The following is a 21,136-nucleotide window of genomic DNA, read 5'->3' on the forward strand; positions in this document are numbered from 1 at the left end:
TATACTATCCTCACTAAAAGTAATAACAGCAGTATGAGTTAATACCCAAATACTTTAAGATGAATTACCCAAAACAATTCTAATTAAATTTTTACCAGAGTTTGCTTAAAATTTCAGCAAAAACTCCTGATAGTGATCAGTGCATGATCAGACACATGCAATATAACAATGTACTAACTGATCCAAGGTCACTGGATAGTATTTTCAAAGAAATGCAACATGTGTGGAATAATTTATAACAATTTATAAAAACATGCCAATAAAAAAGGAAAACCACCTATGTAAAGTGAATGAGGGAAGCCATAATACTCATAAGAAAACAAGAGGGAGGGCATTAAATAAAAAAATGTAAAAGGAGATCTCACCCCAATTTTCTTTTCTCCTCATTTCTCTCAGCTGAGTTCTCTTGAGGTTCCTTCAGCTTGGAGGAAGGTGGATGTTCTGAGGGAGGCTCGTACCACACAGCTCCATTTCTTTGATAGCCTGAATCAGCGGCAGCTGATGGAAGAGATGTTCTTCCTCAAGAGACTACAAACCATCATGGATTTCTTCAGGCTGTGTTCCTCCTTTGCTCAAACTCTGTCTGGTAAAAAATCTTAATTTCCACATAAAAGCCTTCAGCATGAACACATCAAGCAAGCTAAAAAAAAACAATGTGTTAGTATTAATGATCAGGCAACAGAATATTTATCACTATATTCTGTTCTTCTAGTCTAAATCACAGAAGCGTATAGGGGTGTTTGCAAGGCAGAGAATATGAAGCTGGGCCACTTTTTTTAGCCTGCTGTCTGACAAGTGTGTGACAAATCTTATGTGTTTAGGTACATGTCCCTCAGCTGAGGACCTTTTGCCTACAAATGGACCAGTTGGTTTGGGTAATCAACTTTACCAGCTGCTCGGTTCAACAGGGTCAGGTTTGGCAGTGGTGAGTGAGGAACAGATGACCCGCCCCATCAAGGCCTTCACAGCTGAGTTTGTTCGGCAGATGCTCATGGGTCTGCCCAGTCAAGCCCTTGGTCTGGCCCTATGTAGCACTGTGTCTGCCCTCGGCCTAGACGTTGTCACTCAGGTGGAGGCTAAAGACTTTGGAACGGAGAACATGGTATGATGTGTGTGTGTGTGTCCTGTCTACTTATCTTTGTTTGTGTGTGTGTTGTTGGAGGTTAGCCTCACCCTGCTAAATACAGAAAACAATGGAGAGGTAGCACGTGCCACCATAAATTAAACTCAACCCATATTTTCTGTAATCAGTAATCTCACTAACTGGTTTAATGAAAAAGCTGCTGATAAAATGCTCTGTGCTCTTACCCATTCAGGACTGGGGTTAAAGCAAATCCTTTGGAAGTCAATAATTTGCACCAGTGTGACCCAAATTGTTTTTTACATTTACACAAGTTTCTTCAATAAACATTTGCACTGTAGAATCCATTCCTTGGGTGTAATGATAACTGAAAGAATTATAAACCTTTCAGGATACATTTTTGCCAGATCCAGACACTTTTGCTCTGAACTTTCAAGTGTATAAAGAGCTCACTAGATAGACGTCTGTAGTATGATTTCTTGATCTGGTGTCTGTCCTGGCTCTTAAGGTGTCTCTAGATGAGCTGTGTAAGAAGGCAGTGGAGCAGAACCTTTCCGCAGGCCGAGTCTCCCAGCTGCTGCTGAACAGATCCACAGTACTGACCTCCTCCTACGACACAGCTTGGAAAAAAGTGGACCTGCTGAGGAGATTAGATGCCAATCTGGAGGCCGCCAAGGCCAGCCTGCAGAGGAGCCAGCTGCACATTGCCATGTTCCAGGTACGCATATAAGTTTGTGAGGTTGCTGATGTGAATGTGAATGAGGGAGCCTCATTCACATTCTCTACATCTTTACATTCCCTAGTACTGACTGGATTTATTGCAATGCATTTTTTCAACTGTTATTATGGATCGCCAACTAAATGTTCCACAGCATACACCTACAAACTTTAAAGTGTACCGTAGATAGCTAGCACCGAGAAACCGTTCACGTCAGTGCATACAAGTACTCATTGAAGGTTATGGATTTTAATATATTTGTTATTGTTCATCTCATTGGCTCATCATCTCTGCAGCTTGGGTTAGTATTGATTGTACAGCATGTCCCTGACCTCATGGAATGAGTTTGTTCTTGTTTCTATTTCCAGTGGCAGCATGAAGATGTTCTGAGCCCCAATAATCAGCCAATTAGTGTCAGCATTCCTCCCCGTTCTATCATCCTCAGCAATATGAAGAAGAAGCTGTACAAGCTCAGTCAGGACGAGGGAGCAACCCTCACCATTCAGGTCAGTGTTCGCAGGAGGTCGGAATATCCGAGTTGCACTGAACGCAGCACAGCGAGGATGTTACATTACATTACATGACATTCAGCTGACGTTTTTGTCCAAAGCGACTTACATTTTTAGTACATTCAACATCTATGAGGGGCCATTTAGGGGTTCAGAATCTTTCCAAGGACACTTCGGCATGCAGATGGAGAAGAGTGGGGATTGAACCGGCAACCTTCTTATTGGAGAACGCCCACTCTACCCCCTAGGCTACACTGCCCCTTATGTTAGCAGCTGGAGGAAGAAGCCCGGAGCTAGTCTCCGGTGCTCGGCTTCATGTCCGCACACAGACCCTCAATCCACAGGGAATGGGACCCGGACAGACCCGGGTCTGGGTGAGGGGTTCCGGGAGTGAGGGCGTGACAACAACCGATCTGAGAGGTCGAAAACCTCAAATCCAGATAGCACTCAGCGGCTATCTGCTCTCTCATCGGGGGCTTAAGAGTACAGCAGGGCTGCTTGATTATGGAAAAAATCATAATCATGATTATTTTGCACAGTATCAAAATCACGATTTAAACGTTTATTAATATGTGCCCTTATTCTGAAGTCTATGCTTTATTTTTTTAATCACTTCCGGTTTCGGTAAACACCGTTGATGGCAGTGTCTTATTCCTCTGTGAAACCAGGATATCGGTGCTCGGTTATTCAAACCCCTAATGATTGGAACCCAAGTGTAACCATTGAACTGATCCCATTTAACTGCCACAAGAGTTGTTCATCATGTAATAAAGATATCAATGAGGAAGACCGCTGTGTTTTTTCTATTTCCACTGCATTTTAATAAAGCCTATAAATAGTGAATTTTAATATAAAAATATTAATAATTAATCGAAAAATGATCGTTAATTCCCCTGACGATCGATTAAGACAATTTATTCGAATGTCCATCCCTAATTCATTTACACTGAGTTTTCAACTTATGCATACTTACATTAGTGATTATAAATCATAACTCTGCTACCATGCCGGTAGGGATTCTGTTTTTTGTGAATTATTTGCACAGAACTTCTCATGATTGTTCCCAGTTTTAAGTTTAATAATCTTCCACCAAATACAGCAATTATAATTGCATATAATGATGAATAGACCAAGTTCACACGCACCAATCAATATGACATTTTGAATCCTGATTTAGTACTTGCTACCCTCCAAATCCTGTGTTTTCTTTGCTGCTGGTGTTCTCAGGAGAAGCTGGCATCTCTGGAGGCTAGCATTGAGCAGCGTCTGAAATGGGCTGGTGGAGCCAACCCAGCACTAGCCCCTGTCCTGCAGGACTTTGAGATGACCATCCGGGAGAAACGTGGCATTGTGGCCAAGGAGAACCAGCGCACCAGCAAGGTAGCACATCTTACATGTTAATGACCAAGGGTCCCTTTACCAGACATGGGAGTAAAGCCTGAAACATGCTTCTGCGACTGCGTCTGCGTCTTTTCACGCCGCTGTGGCGCAAGACTCGTTTTTTTAATTCATGCTTCCCCAACCGTTGCGCGTCTTACAAAGCAATTCCGCGCCAGAACACCAGGCGGAGTAATGCTTTTTGTCGAGACGACCTTAGAGACGCCTTCTTTCTTCTTCGTCGATTGTTTATTTACATAGCCACTGCGGCTCCTCGTAGCCTTTTTCTGGCGGACAAATCCGCCAGTCAGTGACAGGTTATACAAGTGATCATACTATCGGATATCTTCTGCCAAGTGCTCTTCTATTTGGTCCATATTCGTTCTTCTAAATCTTCCGTGATTTCTGCCGGTATTATGGGGTATGAAACCGGAAATGCAGCTCCAGAAGGGATGTAGAGCAGACCAATCACAGCCTTGCGGGCTGAGTGAGCTTGCGGAGCTTTGCCGTAAATTTTAGAAAAGGGGGTCGACACCCGTCAGCACGTAAGGAGGGATACATAAGCACGTAAGGGACCCGGAAGGGCTCTTGCGCTTACGGGCCCGTGAAAACGCAGAAGCATGTTTCAGGCTTTAGTCACTCATGTGCAAGTCACAAGCAAATCTCAAGTCATAACCTTCAAGTCTCAAGCAAGTCCAAGTCACTGTGGTTAGAATCAAGCAAGTCACAAGTCAAGTCATTGCTCAGGTCAAGCAAGTCACAAGTCAAGTCATACAAAAATCATATTATCTAACCCAGTTTCTACATTTAAAAATCAGTCAAGAGAGTGGTTCACAATCACAAGTTGTTTTATTTCAACATTAACAATCATAATGTCAACAATAACTCAAACTATTGAGCAGCCTGCTTACAATTGCCCAACTTACTGAACTGCTTGCGTCCACCTTCAGGAGGGTCACGCAATTTCTCAATGGCCTGTTAAGGCATCTGTCTAAGGTGCTTCTCATTAACATTTATGTGAACAAAAAAGTATTGTATCATCAACTAAATGGAACATAAAATTAAAATAAATATATCAAAATAAATAAATAAATATTGCCTGAAATGTAAACATTACTGAAATGAAAAAACATTACATCAAACCATGAAAACGTATTCACAATTCCTCCCAGGTGTCAGGCTCCAAATAACAGGGACAGCAGTGGTTGTGTAAGTGGCGTTGCATAAATAAGGTTATTTCATTTTGCACACTTAATAATCAATATTTTAATAATAAATCTTAGGTTAAAATGTAGATAGTGTAAATATGAACAGGACGAAATAACAAGAATAGCATGTGGCATACCAAAGCCAATATGTGAATAGTTTGAAAATGTTTTTTTTGATCATTACCTCCAACCTATGAACAGAATCAATTACAACCTCTAGGTGGCTCGCTGTATACGAGAACAGATCAAGTCATCAGTCAATCTCCCTACATGTTGTAGAATATTATTTGCAATACATCGACTTACAATGCATTGCATTTGCAAAAAATTAAATTTGAGAGTACTTTGTCACTCAGTGGTGAACGATGGGGTTGCATTATCACCCCACCATGGCTGAACACACGTTCAACAGGTGCACTTGATGCAGGGACTGCCATGACCCTTACCGCCACCTTGAACAAAGAGGGGAGGGTGCGCCTGTTCATGTCCCAAAACTGAAGGCAGCTCTGTCCATCACAAATGTTGAGGTAGTGGTTCAACTGAATTTGGGGAGTGGAATTTGAACTCATCTTCATATTTTTGCGGTATGCTGAGAACAGCCCAGTTTACGCTCTGGCTCTGACGGTGTAATTGGCTCATCGGTGATTGGACTGGTCGTGGTCATGGTCATGCCAGCATCTCTGAGAATCAAGCCTGATAAACAAGCAAAAACAATAGTCACAAAATATTTCTATAACAATTTCAATTTTGTCCACTTCATTAACATAAATGTGGGAGGGAAAATATTAAGAACACTTTTCAATATATTATTCTCTCCAGTATACCACTATCACCCACTACAACCTCAATAATAACTATAAAGTAGAATTATCACCTTTCTGACAATGTAAACAAAAACTGAAGTGCTCAGTGTGTATATATCAACATACTAAACATTCCTTTTACAGACTATTTCTTCTTAGGTCTGACATTTAAATTGGATTAATACGGAAAAAATAACATACTTTTTATCATCACAGACACATCCTCCTTGACGTTTTCAGGGGCAAAAACATCATGGGCCAGCCACATGGTGCCGAATGAAGGATCCAGCAAAGCAGCTTTTAGGTATAGAGGGTCAGAGAACGGCAAGGTTGCTCCATCACTCTGGTCATCTGCCATCCTCACATGTACAAAGATCCCTCTGAATCTTCTTTGGAGTGATTCTTGCAGGCTACGGATCAAACCACCCATGTAGTGCACTCTCTCTTTTTGATTTTCCAAGTGATGATTAAGAGAAAGGATGCAGGGTACCACAGCACTTATAGTGACAATTTTTTCTCCTTGTGTGAGATCCGTGGCTTCTCCAAAGGGTTGAAGAACATCCACCAGTTCCCTTATCTGACTCCACTCTCTAGCTGTGAATACTGTCTCTTTGTGTCCCGCATCTTCAAGAACTGCAGACAGTTTCAGTTGGTCACAGTTAAGCACTGATTTCAGTTGCCTAAGTGTGGAATTCCAGCGTGTGGTTACAGAGGCAGGAATTCCACGCTGTCCAAACTCCATCTCAAATTTGTCTTTGAAAGTGGTGCTCGTGTGGAGCAAAGAGCTCAACCTTGAAGCTTTGGAGAGAGCTGCACTGATTATTTTAGTGTCTTTAAGGCCATCACCTATAGTCAATTGAAGGGTATGTGCAAAACATTGAAGTCTTGTCTGGGACTTTGCACTCAATACATTCTCAAACCTCTCCTGCTCTTCCACTGTCAGGTTGTTCCAAATGTTGAAATCATCATGGTCGTCATCTTCATCTTCCTGTCCAGGAAAACATGTACTGAACGCCTTTTTCATGTTTGCAGCGTTGTCACAGATGATGTGGTCGACCTTTTTCTTCATTTGATATTCTTCACATATTTGCTCAAATTCTTCACAAATTCTTTCCCCTGTATGGGAACCTCTGAAGCGGTTGCATGCGAGCAACTGAGATTTTAACTGAAGACTGTCATCTTCGATGTTGATCCAATGTCCTGTGACTCCAAGAAAGCCTCTCATCCTGCGGTCTGACCATATGTCTACAGTCACTGACACATTATCTGCCTTTGCTAGTTCATTTTTTAGCTTACTTTGTCTATCTCCCACCAGACTGTCAATCTTTGAAGTAATTGTTCTTCGACTGACTGGAGAGTACTTGTTGTCCACTATTGACAAAAACTGATGAAAGCTTTGATGTTCAACGATGGACAATGGCATGTTGCAATTTATTATGAGGTCCGACAGTATTGAGTGTGTAATGGCTTTCTGCTGGGGATGGTTGCAGTTGTATAGTGGCACACTCCTTGATTCGATGAATTGGTTGATTGAAGGCTGTTTAAGATCCAAAGTATCTTTGGTATGGATGTACTCTTCATATCTGTAGACAGTAAAAAGAAAAGAGGAATATATTTACACATTATGATTCATATATTATTCATTGCATAGTAAATCATTAGTTTAGTTCTATGAATGCAAGAATCAAATAAGATTACTTGTTATCCTGGAACTGCTGACCATATAGCTAGGACTCAATCAGTCTGTTCAATTTCTGTGAATTGGCTCTTTTAAAATGCACTGAAATGTTCATACATTTAAACAAAATCTGTTAATATGCAATGTGGGATGCAGTTTTTATAGGGCTTATGACAAGTAAAATTAAAATGTGAGTTAAATTTCCCGAGAGAAATATTGACTTTAGGATAGGATATATATATATATATATATATATATATATATATATTCTCCACTCCTCTTTCTTTCTTTACACTGTAAGGTAATAATGTGTTAATAACTTCATCTGCTTGTATTACATATTAAAAAATAAATAAATGTAAGAGTGAAAAGGCTTTAAATAAGACAGAAAATAAAATAGAGCCTCAAATCTATCAAACCAAATTCCCTTAAATTCCCTGGCATACAGGATTTTCAATATCAGTGTTACACAACCATCAATCAAACACATAGAAATACACTCTCTTCACTCATAGTTTTTCTCAAACTCTCGCTCTCACACACACACGCACACACACACACACTCACTCACTCACTCACTCACTCACTCACACTCGCTCTCTCTCTCTCTCTCTCTCTCAAAAGCTTGAAGTGACACGTTAATCTGCAGTGGCAATCCGCGAGTCGCGGCCGTTAATCAGCGTGCATAAATATGCACTGACTTGCTCGTAATGTTAGCTTAATAAACTACTGTGTTGGAATTCATGTTAGCAACCGTTACCTTTCTAGTTAACGTCTGACCCATTTGACCAGCCAATAAGTTAGCTAAAGACACTTTTACTGCGCATTTTATTGAGAAGACATTAGGTTATAGATAGCCTTCTAGCCACGGTCAATTTAAGATATGTAGGCCTGAGCCTGAAACATGCTTCTGCGTTTTCACGGGCCCGTAAGCGCAAGACCCCTTCCGGGTCCCTTACGTGCTTATGTATCCCTTCTTACGTGCTGACGGGTGTCGACCCCCTTTTCTAAAATTTACGGCAAAGCTCCGCAAGCTCACTCAGCCCGCAAGGCTGTGATTGGTCTGCTCTACATCCCTTCTGGAGCTGCATTTCCGGTTTCATGCCCCATTATACCGGCAGAAATCACGGAAGATTTAGAAGAACGAATATGGACCAAATAGAAGAGCACTTGGCAGAAGATAATCGATAGTATGATCACTTGTATAACCTGTCACTGACTGGCGGATTTGTCCGCCAGAAAAAGGCTACGAGGAGCCGCAGTGGCTATGTAAATAAACAATCGATGAAGAAGAAAGAAGGCGTCTCTAAGGTCGTCTCGACAAAAAGCATTACTCCGCCTAGTGTTCTGGCGCGGAATTGCTTTGTAAGACGCGCAACGGTTGGGGAAGCATGAATGAAACTAGTCTTGCGCCACAGCGGCGTGAAAAGACGCAGACGCAGTCGCAGAAGCATGTTTCAGGCTTCAGTGTTAGCAAACGTTAGCTTTGTAACAGCCGTACAGCTAGCTAAAAGACACAGTCACGTAGCTTACATTTTTTTGTGGGTTTTGTAGTGACGGATGAAGTTGGATGTGGTGGCGATCGTGTCACTGATTTTTGAGCTGCAGACCTTGCATACCGCTGTCCTCTTTTTCTTATTCTCATCGACAATGTAATCGTTGAACCCAAATTTAATTATTTTTGGTCTTGCCGCCTCCATGACTGCTGCTCCTGTGTTGACCTGCTCACGCAGCGGCAGTTTGTCCGTGCAGCGCGCGATCACCCGAGATGCGTACATTCATTGCACTGTAAAATCACCCGATCATTTTTCAAAATAAAATAATAAATATATTGGCTAAATATATAAATAAAACATAATTTCTAACTTAATCTAACTTTTAAAAAGTCGAGTCATTTCGAGTCATCTGTCTCAAGTCTAAGTCAAGTCTCAAGTCATGAAGACCAAGTCTAAGTCAAGTCGAGTCTTTTATCAGTGTAATTCAAGCAAGTCTCAAGTCCTCAAATTTGCGACTCGAGTCTGACTCGAGTCAAGTCATGTGACTCGAGTCCCCCATGTCTGCCCTTTACTGAAGTTGCTGAACTCATCTTTGGCACTTGATTGATGACCAATGTAAAGAAAGACAAGTTTTCTTGCTGTATGTTTCCAGGTCACCTTCCTGTGCTCTACCATCCTGAACTTTGAAGGCCTTAGGATTCGATCTCCCGAGGCCCTAAACATGGATGCAGCTCTGTTTGAGCTGCTGAAGCGCTGCCAACAAACCTGCTCCTATGCTGCTCAGTTTAGCAATGCAGTGTCTCCTCTAGAGCTCCAGCTGCTACAAAGACTGGTGGGTTGACCTCCTTCCTTACAGTTTAGAAGCAGTTATTGTCAGAATGTGCATTACAAGTTAGGTAATACATTTTTGGATTAGTAATACATTTGTTTTATTTAGAAGACTCATTAGATGTATAGAAGTAATTTGGCCTATTCATTTGTTTTAGCAGTTAAGGCTCTGCTTCTTACAATGTTATAAAAGAAAAACAAAAAACTCTTTAAATCAGCGTTTAGTCTATCATGCTGGGATTCTTATTAGCAATTATATTGGCATTTTACATCAGACTTCCAGTCAAAGACCCTGTGTTTGTGTCATGAGTATCTAACAGCTATGGACTAATATGCATTTCCGGTGTTATGTCTTCCAAGTATAATAACAGGCTCCGAACATGTCAGTGTGATTTTATTCAGTAACTCATATTATTTGTCCATTACTAGAATCCACCGCTGGACCTGCCCATAGGCAGTCCTGATTGGCTGAGCTGGTCCCAGAGGCAGCTGGAGGATGAGCTGAGCGTTCAGCAGAGAACTCAAGATGAGCGAGACCAGCAACTAGAGTCCTGTGGAGATGCACTGCAACTCCTGATTGACTCCATTAAAACCATTCTGTCTAACCACAACCGCCAACTAGCTGATGTCAAACACCTGCTGAGAGCCATGGCTAAGGTATACTTGCGCCTAATTTACTTATGCATTCTTTTCTTCAGGAACTTTCCAAAAAACATCCAGATATGGGTTTTGTGTTTGTCTGTTTTGCAATGCAAACGTAAAATAAAACATTTAATCACTGCAAAAAATTAGGAGTTCTGAATATGTGCCTTTTCATGATTCTCATAAGTTTCTTGCTGAGCCATGTGTCTGTTTTAGCTGTTACCTTTGCCAGTAACCCCTGTGATACTTTTGTTGTACAGGACGAAGAGGCAGCGTTGGCAGAAGGGGAAGAGGTGACATATGAGGGCAGTGTGCGTCACTTCCTTTTAGAGTACAAAGCGTGGCAGGACAACATCCAGCTGGTTTTATTCACAGTGGTCCAGGCCAGTGGACAGCCTCGCAACCAGGAGCAGCTTGAACTGCTAGAGGAGATCCCTGCTACCCTGAAGGAACTGCACTCCCAGAGCCAGAGGTACCGCCAGTCCTTTATACATGGACTCTAAAAGGGACATATTATGCCCATTTCACCACAGTTGATATGGCTCCTTGGGGTCTTAATGAAATATCTGTGGTCTAAATACAACAAGGATAATTTAAAACAGCACCCTTTTTACCCTGTCTAAAACAGCCTTCCTCAGATTGACCTGTTTTGAGTTCCCGTCGTACACATATATTTCCTTATCTGTTTGTTGTGTTTCTTCATTGAAGCTACAATTTTCAAACTACTACACCTTCTGATAAATATGTACATTATTCAAATACATGCATTAGATATGTGTGTATACACTATATAATTGTATGTGTATATTTATTCATACTTACTCTGAGCGTGCACACACTCACACACACACAGACACACACAGACAAAGGGATCGTGGGGGGCTACAGCTTTGGAGGCTAACACTGCTGAAACTTTTGCGCCGAAATGCACTTAAAACCCCGGGTATGAGTTTATTTTAAAGCTAGCGACGGAGGCGGCAACGAGCTGCTGGTGACCGTCACCGGATCGTGCAGCTTGGGGTGCATGGAGCAAAGCTGTACGGACCACAAAAGTTTTAAGGCACAGCTCTTTCCCCCCCTCCTCCTCCTCCGCTTCGCCGCCCGGGCATCACAGGAGAGGCTGTCCGCTGAGCGAGCGCCTAAGCACGGGTTCAATGCAGCTGGAGACCGGGGGGTCCTGGAACACATTCCGGTGCTATTTTCTAACAAAGCTCCACAAACAGCTGTTTTAAGTTATACCTGCTGTTTCAACCAGGCGACACACACAGAAGCAACGACTCAGAGTGCATTGTTTTCTATTAATAGGCAGCCATTCAAGAAAGTGCTGCAACTTTAAACACAAACTAACAACAAACTAGCGTCAGCCCACTGCTGCTAACCGTAGCGGGACACACACAGGGGACACACAGGCTGGAGATTTGTCACAGATCGATAATGATCAATGATGAAAATGACACATACCCTGCAGACGGGGGGAACCCTGAGCCGGTGAGACGTGTCCGGCTCTCATGTGTGTGAAGTCAGCGGGAGCACCGCCAGCCTCGCAGTGGGCCACCCAGGTACAGCCGGGGACCAACCCGCCACCGAGCAGCCGACTGACTGCTGCCTCTGCCGCCGAGGCAAGCCGGGCCCTGCTTGCTATGAGGCTAACGCCACCTAGCTTACATGTCACCGTCAATTACAGAAACAAAACAGCTTTTCTAGTTGAAGACACTGACTGCGACACAAGACACGCACTGTCAACGCTCCCCTGTCCGTGGGGAGATCAGTCAGGCGGCTGCTGCTAACCGTAAACAAACACCGACAGGTCCACCAGCAGCCCGACGACATCACCCAGCGAGCCCGAGCTGAGGATGGGGCTTTGGCTCGTGACTTACCCCGACCGCAGGCTCTGCTTCTTGGCCAGATCGCCGGGGGGCTACGCCATGTAGACCGACTGTGACGTCAATTCTGGTCGTATTTCCATTCCACGCACTCTATCGTATAGTTTCTTACATAGGGGAACCACAACAAATCGCGGGAGTTGTTTTTTTCCAGAGTTTTTGGGACGGTAATTTGGATACCCAAATTAACGTGTAGAAGCACTACAAAAGTGAATTTTTCATAATGTCCCCTTTAAATCTGACTTATTTCCCCTTAAATATTTTATACTTATCCTCTGTTTGTGCATCCCTGTAGTGTGTATAACGGCTTGGTGGGCTTTGCTTCCCCACTGGTGACGGATAGAGACAGTGAATGTACCAGTCCTGTTTCTGCAGCACAGACGAGCTTTGCAGCAGGTATGACCTCGTAAAAGTATGCACATTACACCCCACCCCCTTCACGCCCTTACCCTGTGGTCTTGACAGGTGGCTATAAAACACTATAGTTCTCTTTTCAGCTAAAAACTGCAACTGGCTATAGTAAAGCAGGATAGTAGTGGTGTTTTCAAAAGAAAAATGATAGTAAAAGTGACCTGCAGTAATCGAGCCACAGAAAGTAAGCTGTAGAACTCGGCCTGCTGGATCCTGAAATGGCACCATCGCTGCCGTACAAAGAGCTATTTACATGTTCAAAGTTCAGTTAGGCTTGACTTAGTACACAGAATCCCAAATGGTAGAACCAGTTGTCATTACCATTGTCATTAATTATTATTATTATTACCATTATCATTGGCCTGTTAAATTCAATTTGTTCTATTTAGCACTTCCTCGGGCCCTTAACAATACACATGCTAAGTGTGAAGCCAACGATCTGCTGTTTCTCGATGCTACTAAATGCTTTCTGCATTTAGTAGTTCAATGTTCGTTGTAAACATCCCTGTTTCGAATCTGCAGTTTGCTTGGCCTTTGGTAACGCTGCAAAGTCTAATTCAGATTTATTCCTCTTCACAGTTCTACAATATACTACAGTCTTTTATTGTTTGCCTCATTATATATATATATATATATATATATATATGTATATACACACACACACAAACACTCTATGGTGCAGTGTAAATTTAGAGAACTTTGTGTTTAACTTACCTGCAATTAAAAACACTATTCTTTTTTTATTGTTGCAGCCAATTTAAAGTCAATGTTTATCAAAGAATCAATAATTAGCTTTATTTCTTTTGTGTGTGGCAAGTGTAACTGAGTGATTTGCTTAACTATTTTTCAAACACTGCATGTTACTTATTTTCAAGGTCTGTTGAGCAAGCAACACAATCGTCAGACCCAATCTTACAACTACAATTCAGCTCGATATAAAGGATTGCAGCACAACAAAGGTTGTGCTTTTACTGTGTAGACAAATTGCTAAAGAAGAAGTCATTCCGTGAATGTTGTTGCCATGATGAAGATTTGAAAATATGCAGTCCACGTACAGGCAGATTTCTGGAATTAGCAGAGAGATCCATGAAGGAAACTCGATAGAGCAAGTTTCATCTAAATTTCTACTAATCAAGTCATGTGCTTCAGCTGTTAGGTGCAGTGTGGTGAAGACCCAGCCAGACTCAATGTCCCAGAATGCACGTAAGGGTCTGCCACGCAACCTTGGAACCCCCAATGACACCCCACCCAGCACTCTGCTAATGAACTGCAAAGGCCTCAATCCCAGCCCCAAGAGAGCTGTACGAGACCCCAAAACAGGACGAGGTACTGATCTTCACTCTTTACACTGACTCTGCTCATTGATCTGAGGTCATTTTAGTACATTTTGTTTTTAACCTTGCATGCAAAATACATGCAAGGCAATACATCTTAATTAACAAAAGTTACAGAGACATACCTTGTTCATATGTAGCACCCTCAATATATACCAGCAAATGTTCTGATCTTAAAATTATATATAACAGTTCAATTTATGCTCGTTTGTCAAAATGTCATGTATTTCTTTATTTTTATGCCCACTCAGTATTTTGGTGCTACAGATGTACATTAGTTACAGGTGTATATCACATATAAGTCTGTTGGAACAGAAACAGTCTCTTTATTTCATCTAGTACAGATGTTCCTGCCAAATTTACTGCATTATGGGATTTTAGACTTGAATTTGATTGAAGGTCTTTGCACTGCTGTGAACCTACGGATATCTGTGTTGCAGCTGTCCAGGAGAGGAACTCGTATGCAGTCAGTGTGTGGAAGAGAGTGAAAGCCAAGCTGGAAGGCAGAGACATCGATCCCAACAGGAGGATGAGCGCCACAGAGCAGGTTCATGCACGCACTAAGTGACGTAGCAAATAATAATCCAAATCTGTTTCCATCTTTAAATATAAACATGTCATCAATCTTTCCATCCTTCCTGCATTTTGTTATTGCACAGTTGCCTTTTAGCAAATTATATGGAAAAAACACCCCCTCTCTTTGGTCAAGAATATACCGCAGTTAAAGAGTATACAGAACACAAGAGTCAAGTCACCGAATGAATGTCACACACAGTTGGTTGATTAATGGTCCTGTTGTTCGGTTGCAGGTGGACTTTATCATCAAAGAAGCCACAAACATGGACAACCTCGCTCAGCTGTATGAGGGCTGGACTGCCTGGGTGTGATTGCTGCACTGCTTCATGTCTTTGGTCCAGCGAAGGCTTGGAGATCCACCAGAGTCCAGCGGGTCTGGGGTGTTGGAACAGCAGCACCGGGCCAAACGGGGGAGTAAATGGGAAGTGGATGCTTAGTCTGCCCTCCCAAACTCCTGGGCACCCTAACTGGGTTAGCGACCTCGTAGCACTGCTGCAACAACACTCCCCCAACCATCGGCGATCGGGCTAACACAACGCTTAGTGGGCCCGCAGTCCCACCTTCCTTTCTGGGGTTTGACAGAGCAAAGCTGTGATGAATGGGGGAGGGGGGAAGGAGGGAAAAGGCCTCCTTAGCCTCGACCTGGAGATACTCCCCCCCCCCCCCCCCCTCAACCGGATAGTTCACTATCAAGTTGTACCCATAAACATCACACCATCCTGTGGAGCCAATCAAATACCAACTGATGGCAGAATGAAGCAGGAAGTGAGTTATTTCCCTCTGAAGCACACAGCTGATGCGCTGTTTACCGGGGCTCAGATGGATGGGGCATTTAGATTTTCTCGTATGTGTTCAGCAATGGCGTTGGGATTCTGATTGGTCAGTGGGTGATACAGAACGGTATAAATTATGAGAATGTAGGTTGAACAGCATTCCCAAGGCTACATGGGAACCCACCTGAAATCAGCAGAAATTTTAGTAGAAAACAATAATCAAACCATACTTTGATTGAACAGTGAAGACTTTGACACATCTCTGAGGTTTTGTCACATGTCACTGATTAAAAGATGAACTGGAATTGTTTTCTCAGGAGGATTATTTGAACTATGGGTAAAAGAGAAACATCCTGTCATTTGAAATGTTTCTGGAGGGCTCATCTGAGTCTAGAATGGACATGTAAAAGGTGAAGGACCTTTATCTGACGCTTTCTTCAGTATGCATCTTGGTCTTTTGTGATTTGTAACTATCTTCAGTCATCTTTAGACCTATGGTAGACTTCGGCCTTCTTTCACTTGCCTGTCAAAATCTGTTGCTGACCTCATGTATTCACTCCCCACCCCCAATGCTTGCGTTTTTAGTAACTTTCTAATTTTACATTTTTAGTGGGAGAAATTATGTTTTTGGTGATGGTGCAAATTGTTAATTCTTAAAGCTTTTAGTCAATTTTGTTGAATGCCAAATAAACATGGAGCTGAGAAGAGATGACTTTTATTTAGCTGTTCTTCCTTACATTAGCTTCTTGTAGATTTTAGTTTTATTTTATATACATGTTTTGAGATTGTCATAGAATAATACAATAATACTCACCAATGATGGTCACCTGCAACAATCTGCCACTACTCACCTCAACTCTAATGAAAAGAAAGAAACATTTCAAGATAATAGGGGTTACATTAGTTTAGAGCTCCTCTCTAAACTAGAGCCCTGACTGTCCGTTTTCTCCAGAGCAATTACAGTAGATGCAATATGTCAATTTGTTACTGTCGGTTCAATAAATGGTTAAAGACCGATGAAGTTGGTTATTAAATAATTTGGGTCTGCACTGCCCAGAAAGTGTTTCAAACAACCACAATCCACTGGTTGAGTATTTTTAACTAAATGTAGACAAACTAATTAGTATTTCCAATAATAAGAATCAATGCGTTTTTTAAAAAAATGGTGACACCAGAGTGTGTAAGACAAACCAAACACCTGGTAATAAAGGAATGCATGTAGACATTGAAAAAAAGTGTAACCGGTGAGGTTTCAAATGATAAAGTTCACACATTCTAGAACACAGGAAGCAGCGATTGACGTACAGGGACAGATTTTTTAGAAAGTGACAGAGGAAAACAAGACAACATGGGAACCACAAGATAAAAGGATGAGATACTGTATTGAGTTTCTTTTTTATTTAATTCCCAAATTGCATAGTTGGGTAAATGAGGATAATACATGTTTTTGTCATTACTCTCCTAGATTTCATTTTTTTCCACTTTTAAGTTTTTTTGGGTAGCTTTTCCTTACTCAGGGCTAAGGACAGAGTTTGTTGCACCTTGTAAAGCCCTATGAAACAAATTGTGATTTGTGAATATGGCCTATACAAATAAAATGATTTATTGCAGATCAATCTCAAAAGAAAGAATAAGTCCCCTTGCATTTAAACTCATTTGTCAGAGCACAGAAATGTATGTAATTAATCTTGATGGGCTCAATGAAGTACTGTTATTTAATGGCTCCATCCTCAGCATCTTTTTCACAGAAGATGGAAATGAAAGAAATGTCCTTTCAGATCTATCATCATAGTCCAAAGGCATGTAGACATGCAAGTTCTTTGACCGCTCCTGAATCTGGAACACTATGCAATGGTCCTTATGGAAAGAGGGATCTATTCAAAATGAATAAAATCTGGATCTTGTGAATATTAATGATTCATAAATACTCTGCCATTGTAGTTGCATCACGAAAGGTGACTGCGTAAGAATGTCCACGTGAAGTTTTTTAAGGTGCAGACTGTCAGGATAAACAGTGGACCTTCGTGAGGCAGACAAAGTCCCACTTTACTGATCGAAGGGTTCCTGTTTGATCTGACTCACCTCAGCCAAGCTAAAAGGGACAATATTTCCATCATTAAGGGTAAAACGGCCAATGCTTTTACAGCTATAATGTGCCATGACTATTTAAGTATGAATTTACCTTTGATCGATATTGGTGTTTAATGACTGTGTTACAGGGTCTTCATGGAAAACCTGGAAAAGTCATGGAAATTTGTTATATTCATATTTTCATGTCGTTCATTTTAGGGATGGGCATAATTAATCGACGATCGATTAATTGATTATTAAGAATTTTGTAGATGAATGGCATCACTGTGGCAGGAGGTCAGAATATATCAAATCGATTGTTAATTACCCCGACGATCGATTAAGACAATTTAATTGAATGCCCATCCCTAGTTCATTTACGCTGAGTTTAAATAATTCATATACTTTTAAAGAAATGCGCTCAAAATATAAACAGGCATACTTGGGTTTGTGTCATTTAAGGTATACTGTATGCCTTGAAATTCTCATTGTTAGTTTGAATGCTAACAATACGTTACAGAGATTTCATAAAATGTTCGGTCATGGAAATTTGGTTTAAAGTCATGGAAAAAGTCATGGAAATCCATTGGTCAAAATGGGTATGAACCCTGTATTTAATACGTTTGAGAGGTAGGTGCCAGCCACGTTCACGTTCACGATAAGGCAAAGGGACTTGACTTGGGGAAGAAGTCAAGTCAGTAACATACTGATGAGATATTCATTTCTTTGACGTGATATGGATGGAGAAAAGGAAGGAGAAGCTGGGAAGAATAAGCTGTGTGTGTCCCCCGACATTCTAGACCTATAGCAGCATAACTAAGAGCAGGTCTAAGACGAGCCTGGACTGGTTCTAACCATAAGCTCTAACGTAAAGGAAGGTATTAAGCCTACTCTTAAACGTACAGATGGTTTCTACCTCCGGAACTGAAAGGGGGAGTTGATTCCACAGGAGAGGAGCTTGATGGCTGAAAGCTCTGGCTCCTACTCTACTTTTAGAGACTTTAGGGACAACAAGTAAGCCTGAATTGTGGGAGCTCTGTGCTCCCCCCCCCCCCCCCCCCCCAAAAAAAAAAAAAAAACTGGTTAGGGGTAGTTGTGTTTGGTTGCTGATACAGTGTGTGTGATGTTAATAAAGTTCTAATTGCAGCGTCGTGGTCTTGTGAGTGTGTTTGTATGTGTGGCTGTGAGCGACATGCACACGAATAATGAATAAGGCTGTGCTAGGCAATGGTTTCTAACAAAACAAACAGTACATAACGTAGACAGGGACAGCACAGAATAGTATTCAAATGCTGGTGTTTTATTTGTTGCAACACGGTGGATGATTGAACATGTGAAGGTAGGTGTTAAGGAGAAAAGGGCTAGCTGCAGTTAGAAGAAGTTAGCTAGCTAGAAGGCTAGCTCTTGGGGCTATGAGCTTTCTAAAAAAGACTGGAGCAAATTACTCCTTAGATTAGGCCATGAATAGGCCTGCTGTAAGTGCAGGAAGGGATTACTAAGGAAGGAGTGAGTCTTTAAAAAGACAGTGTTTATAAAGCAATGAATATCTGAATTATAGAGGAAACAAGTTAAAGTTAAAGTAGCTTTATTGTCAATTTCTTAACATGTTTAGAACATACAAGGAATCGATACGACGTTTCCCACTCTCCCACAGTGAAACATATAAAGTGCACAGATAACACATTTCCACAAGACATTTCCTAATACTAACTAAACATACAGAATTTTTTAAGTACAGCAGCATAAGGTTCTCTAAAAGTGTAAAAGTAGTGATTAAAGTGCAAACAGTACAAGAGACAGTTTGTTGCAGAAGTAAACATACAGAATTTTTTAAACAAGAGCAATCGCACAAACTGCAGGGTGTCGTCTCAGTGAGGGTGAGCGCTGACCATGCCTGCAGTTACTTTTATACTTGGAAGCCTACGTGCAACTCCCGTTGAAATGATAACACTCCTCTTTTGATTGGTGGATCAGGCACAAAACAGTATTAGATGTGTTTGTGTCAGTCCAGCCCCTTGCATTTTGCCACTGAGGGAGCTTTCACTAACCAGTGACAGGTCGTCTGTCTTTTTCATTTTTTTTTGTCTTTGACGTTGCCCCCCCCTGGAGAGTGTCTGCGCCCCCCACTTTGAGAACCACTGCTCTAGTGGGTTGATAAGGTACTATCAGCACTTTGCGGTATAATGGTGCCATATTATTATGGGCCTTGAAGGTGAGGAGGATAATTTAAAATGTTATTCTAGATTTAACGAGAAGCCAATGTAGCAAATTATGACTGGAGAAATGTGGTCTCTTTTCTTGGTTCTTGTCAGGACACGTGCTGCAGCATTTTGGACAAGCATCAGAGCATATACCTTTTTGTATATCTCACATAAGAGATCTCTAACTTTATGTTTTCCTCTGCTGCTGCTCTGAACAGCCGTGGCCAAAAGTTTTGAGAATTACACAAATATAAAGTGCATAAGTATTCACCCCCTTTGGACTTTTCTACATTTTGTCATGGTATAACCACAGATTAAAATTTATTTCATCGTGAGTTTATGTAATGGACCAACACAAAATAGTGCATCATTTGGAAGTGGGGGGAAATATTACATGGATTTCACATTTAATCTCAGTATAAATACACCTGTTCTGTGACGGACTCAGAGTTTGTTGGAGATCATTACTGAACAAACAGCATCATGAAGACCAAGGAGCTCACCAAACGGGTCAGGGATAAAGTTGTGGAGAAATATGAAGCAGGGTTAGGTTATAAAAAAATATCCAGAGCTTTGAACATCTCTCTGAGCACCATAAAATCCATCATAAGAAAATGGAAAGAATATGGCACAACCGCAAACCTACCAAGAGGAGGCCGTCCACCCAAACTGAAGAGTCGTACAAGGAGATAATTAATCAGAGAAGCAACCAGGAGGCCCATGGTTACTCTGGAGGAGTTGCAGAGATCCACAGCTGAGGTGGGAGAATCTGTCCACAGAACAACTATTAGTCATCTACTCCACAAATCTGGCCTTTATGGAAGAGTGGCAAGAAGAAAGCCATTGTTGAAAGGGATCCATAAAAAATCCCGTTTGGAGTTTGCCAGAAGCCATGTGGGAGATACAGAAAACATGTGGAAGAAGGTGCTCTGGTCAGATGAGACCAAAATTGAACTTTTTGGCCTCAATGCAAAACGCTATGTGTGGCAAAAACCCAACACTGCCCATCACCCTGAGCACACCATGCCAACAGTGCAACATGGTGGTGGTAGCATCATGCTGTGGGGATGCTTCTCTTCAGCAGGTACAGGGAAACTGGTCAGAATAGAGGGAAAGATGGATGAAGCCAAATACAGGGAAATCCTTGAAGAAAATCTGATGCAGTCTGCAAAAGACTTGAGACTGGGGCGGAGGTTCATCTTCCAGCAGGACAATGACCCTAAACATACAGCCAGAGCTACAAAGGAATGGTTTGGATTAAAGAATGTTAATGTCTTAAAATGGCCCAGGCAAAGCCCAGACCTCAATCCAATAGAGAATCTATGGCAAGACTTGAAGATTGCGGTTCACAGACGGTCTCCATCCGACTGACTGAGCTTCATCTTTTTTGCCAGGAAGAATGGACAAACCTTTCCATCTCTAGATGTGCAAAGCTGGTAGAGACATACCCCAAACGACTTGCAGCTGTAATTGCAGCGAAAGGGGGTTCTACCAAGTATTGACACAGGGGGGTGAATACTTATGCACCCAACAGATGTCAACTTTTTT

The 21,136-nt window shown here is 41.8% G+C and overlaps 1 protein-coding gene across 5 annotated transcripts in view; it reads left to right on the forward strand.

The window, feature by feature from the left end:
* Positions 1 to 16,022, forward strand: part of smg1 (SMG1 nonsense mediated mRNA decay associated PI3K related kinase) — a 102,801-nt gene extending 86,779 nt beyond the window's left edge. For 4 of the 5 annotated variants that reach the window (XM_062407950.1, XM_062407951.1, XM_062407952.1 and 1 more), the window contains exons 53-64: positions 397 to 586; positions 822 to 1,102; positions 1,590 to 1,799; positions 2,168 to 2,305; positions 3,536 to 3,688; positions 9,523 to 9,702; positions 10,128 to 10,355; positions 10,601 to 10,812; positions 12,519 to 12,619; positions 13,784 to 13,960; positions 14,409 to 14,515; positions 14,778 to 16,022. In XM_062407950.1, the coding sequence (XP_062263934.1) occupies positions 397 to 586; positions 822 to 1,102; positions 1,590 to 1,799; positions 2,168 to 2,305; positions 3,536 to 3,688; positions 9,523 to 9,702; positions 10,128 to 10,355; positions 10,601 to 10,812; positions 12,519 to 12,619; positions 13,784 to 13,960; positions 14,409 to 14,515; positions 14,778 to 14,855 (2,055 nt within the window). In that variant the 3' untranslated portion in view covers positions 14,856 to 16,022. Of the gene's footprint in view, positions 1 to 396; positions 587 to 821; positions 1,103 to 1,589; positions 1,800 to 2,167; positions 2,306 to 3,535; positions 3,689 to 9,522; positions 9,703 to 10,127; positions 10,356 to 10,600; positions 10,813 to 12,147; positions 12,620 to 13,783; positions 13,961 to 14,408; positions 14,516 to 14,777 lie in introns of those variants that run through there. The other variant, XR_009924339.1, reaches the window with a different exon arrangement.
* Positions 16,023 to 21,136: the final 5,114 nt, after the last annotated feature.

Source organism: Platichthys flesus, chromosome 16 (assembly GCF_949316205.1).
Source record: "Platichthys flesus chromosome 16, fPlaFle2.1, whole genome shotgun sequence".
NCBI lineage: Eukaryota > Metazoa > Chordata > Actinopteri > Pleuronectiformes > Pleuronectidae > Platichthys > Platichthys flesus.